Consider the following 3,849-nt stretch of genomic DNA (forward strand, 5'->3'; position numbering starts at 1 on the left):
TTTATAGTTAGTTATGTAACCCAGCCAACATAATGGTTTTTGGAAACTAATGGGTATGAGAGCAACATTCATTTTTCTTGAGATTACAAAGCAGTACACTCTAGTACGCTCACGTGCATATCTACTCGTATTAAATATCTTTTCTTTTCCTTAGAAGTATACACCAACGTCATCATTGAGCTCAACGATCACGGATGGAGTAAACGGAACTAGCCTACCAAAAGCGCTGTGAGATTGTAAATAAGAACAAGTACATATATGCACTGAGCTGGGAAGTAACCTGCGTGTTACATATATTTTTCTATTGATATCACCTTTATATATCCGTAACCATAATGTATTGGTACCTCTCACCCCTTTAGAATCTGTTACCCATATATGATGGTCATTTTTAAATCTTTATTTTTCCTAATATTTATTCTCAATTCTTTACTAATATATTAAACTATCGAGACACAGAAAAAAAATGAATTTAATTATAAGTTAAGAAAACCCCCCTTCAAGAATTTTATTATATGGATAGAAGAGATCGCTGCCATTGGAACTATGAATCTGCAAGGGTATCAAACGTCCGACCTTTCCTCTTATTTGGTTTTTCGCTTTCTGTTCCCTCTCCCTCTCTCGCTCTAGCCTAGCACAATGCAAGCTTGCTCTACCGTTATATGGCAGGAGAGTGATAGAGCGACTGCGGTATGCGGTCGATTTGTCTCATGCATTGCACATTTTGCACTTGACACAATGAGAAACGCAAAAGCATACTTTGCGCGAGCGGGAGAGCCATGAGTCGAACGGCACTTAGCGGGTCAGTGCTCACGTTTTATTCTCAACCCCTTGTTGCCCAGGTGATGTTGCCACAAAGGACCCCGCTACCAAAACAATCTGAGCTTATGTACATATCTAGGTTGAGTGTCTTAATTCGTGGCTAAATGCTGACATTCATATTTTTTCGGTTTTAAAATGTATTCATTTTCGCTACAATTCCAGGTCGTTCAGTCTTAACAGCGCTATGACCTTCTTTCCTGTTTACTCATCAGCTAATGGATAACGGGTGGATTGTTGGCCAATGTGTACAATTGCGACTATTTTTACCTTTTTTTTTTCCATATTTCCATAATTATACCTCCAACAAGTTTTTAATTAATTACTCGGATTGCAACGACTAAGTACAGGGACAGTTTGAGAGAGGAATGGAATCAGCTTCCCATACGAATTATGAAGCCGTCCATCAATGGAAACAATAGAAAACAAAATGAATTCCTTGAATGGTTTTCCATAAACACTCTCCAATTTGGCCATTTCTTTTCTATCCGATTGATTTCGCAAGTCAAGCGGCTTTTAAGCCGATCTGACGCTAACAAGCTGCGTCAGGCAGACAGCGATGTGGACTCCCAAGACGGATTAGATTTTAATGAGTCCGTTAGGCAGAAATTAATGAGGCAGATCGCAACAGACCGCCCACTACAGACCCCCACTGCCCGCTGGTCTGGGAGCATTCTCACGTGCGCGGCAAATAAATCATCATTGCCAAAAGCCGAAGGAAAAGCAATAAATACTAAGGAATAAAATTGCAATTTCCTGTGTCCTGTATCCTGTCTTGCTCAAAGAATATTTACGTGTATTAGCAGGAAAGACCCCGAGAGAGAGAGAGGGATGTAAAGGACAGGCACTGGACGAGCGAATGCATTAAGTCAACTTACTGTGGTAAATAGGGGAGAATTAACAAGAATGACGCCCATCCAGGGAGGAAAGCACGTTGCTTGCAGCATCAAATTTGCTGCTTCATGTGCTACATATTTTTGTAGCAGTGACATATCACAGAAGTCTGGATCCAAAACATCGTTGCTCTAGATCTTATAGTCTTTGAGCACTAGGCGCTGAAGGGGACGGACAGACGGACGGACGGACGGACGGACAGACGGACAGACAGACAGGGCTCAATCGACTCGGCTATTGATGCTGATCCAGAATATATATACTTTATGGGGTCGGAAACGATTCCTTCTGGACGTTACACACATCCACTTTTACCACAAATCTAATATACCCCAATACTCATTTTGAGTATCGGGTATAATTACTTGCAAGAAATGAAACAAGCATAGATGTACGAAAAGGTCTGTGTATGTAGACCCTCTCGCTGCCCAACCCCTATACGCGCTCAGACGGTGGAAATCTTGTCCATTGGGTGGGTGGGTGATTCGCTAAGTGCGTGGGTGCGTTGTCCGCGTTGGGCAAACACGGATTATGCATTAGTTTGCAGTTGTATTCCAAGATTTGAGGTTGATTTCGTTATGGCAAATCAACCAAGTTCTTTAGCAATTTATTATTAATTTTTTTCAAAACTTGAAGTCCAGCTTTGAATAGATTTTTATAGAAACACACCGATAGAATGATTTAGCTAATATATACGGAAACGGCAACGGCAACGGCAGCGGCAACAGACGGAAGCAAGAACAACACCCCATGCCTGCTACGGCTATATGCCTTTTTAACTTGATTTAATGAGTGCAGGGAAAGACATCAACAAGAAAAATGAAATAACTGTCATTGAAGACATGGAAAAGGGAGTGCAAATGGTGGATAGACAACGCTTCGCCCCCCTTCTTGGGGTTGGATACAGTCGGGTTGAGCCGCCGCCTGATGGAGGACGAGGCTGCGCCACTTAACTGGGACACGACACCACGGTGTCCGCCTGCTGCTGGCATGGCACTCTACTGGGTGTGGCAGGGCGCAATATGCAGCAAATTAACGCTTTATATTTATTATAAGGAAAACCCAAGGAAATGAGTATAGGCGGGGGGATGAATGTTTTGCAGGAAAAATGTTGCACAGCACACAGTCAATTTTCTTTGACAGTTGCCCCAAAATATGGACTCGGTAGTCCGGAGATGGAGTTCCGTTGTTGAAAGCCTATCTATCAGAGTGCTCGTTGACGTTGGGCAGAGCTACAATTTATTGTCATTGAAATTTATGTGGAGCCGGCGACCATTCAGAGGTGGAGTCTCAGGTATTACATGCATTAACACAAGCTTTAATCAGATTACAGTTTATTCCGAGAATTTCATAATTACAAATTCCCTTATAGAAATGTCTCCTTTGACACTGTTTATCTGTGGCTTGCTCGTAGTGGGAGTCTCATTTGATTGTCAGCACCTTTGAGTCACCACAACGCTGAGACATAATCGGTTTCAGTCTAGATTTATTATTTAGTTTACAGGGTCATTAATCCATATTTTCGGGTCTACGAGATGACGCACATGCCGCACTCCTCCATGACGCAGCAGGCGCCCAACATCAGGCAGCATTCCATTTCCCCCTGCGTGGGTCCAGTGGCGGTCGGGCCGTAGGTGGGCTGCTCCACCACGGCCTGTGTGTACATGGGCGAGGGCATAATCACCTCCACTGGCGGCGGGGGCTGCATCACTTCGATGACCTCCACTGGCGGTGGGTTGTACGGATCGATCACGTCCATTTGGTAGCCTTGATTGTATTACATTTTCTTTGATTCCTTGGTCGCGTTGGAGTAAGTAAATTTGACTAAACGGTTCGACTAAGTGGTGGCTGCCCGGGAACGCGCCTATAACTGAAGCAACGAAGGAAAGTTGGCTCGGCATATACATATATTTTACCCAGTTTTATCTAAAGCCCGGGGAATTTGATCAATGAGCTGCCCTGATTACGAATATGAGCAAGTACACGAAACATTGAAAAAAGACAACAGAACAGTAGGGCAATGGCAACATATAAAAATAAATAAATATATGTACATATGTTTACATTTTGGATTGTTCCACTTGCAACGCATTCCTTGGCATTTTTTCGTGGTGTCGGTTCAGACTGTCAAACGGA

At 43.1% G+C, this 3,849-nt stretch overlaps 1 protein-coding gene across 1 annotated transcript; it reads right to left on the bottom strand.

Annotated features, from left to right (window-relative positions):
- Window positions 1-2,911: 2,911 nt before the first annotated feature.
- LOC108158378 lies at window positions 2,912-3,572 on the bottom strand. The gene has a single exon (XM_017290630.2). It carries the CDS (start codon window positions 3,470-3,472, stop codon window positions 3,242-3,244), a length of 231 nt encoding a protein of 76 aa, XP_017146119.2. The 5' UTR covers window positions 3,473-3,572; the 3' UTR covers window positions 2,912-3,241.
- Window positions 3,573-3,849: the final 277 nt, after the last annotated feature.

Source organism: Drosophila miranda (assembly GCF_003369915.1).
Source record: "Drosophila miranda strain MSH22 chromosome Y unlocalized genomic scaffold, D.miranda_PacBio2.1 Contig_Y2_pilon, whole genome shotgun sequence".
Classification (NCBI taxonomy): domain Eukaryota; kingdom Metazoa; phylum Arthropoda; class Insecta; order Diptera; family Drosophilidae; genus Drosophila; species Drosophila miranda.

Bases quoted from the DNA above. Each gene is read 5' to 3' on its own strand.
- LOC108158378 (XM_017290630.2), bottom strand. From the start codon at position 3,472: ATGGACGTGATCGATCCGTACAACCCACCGCCAGTGGAGGTCATCGAA.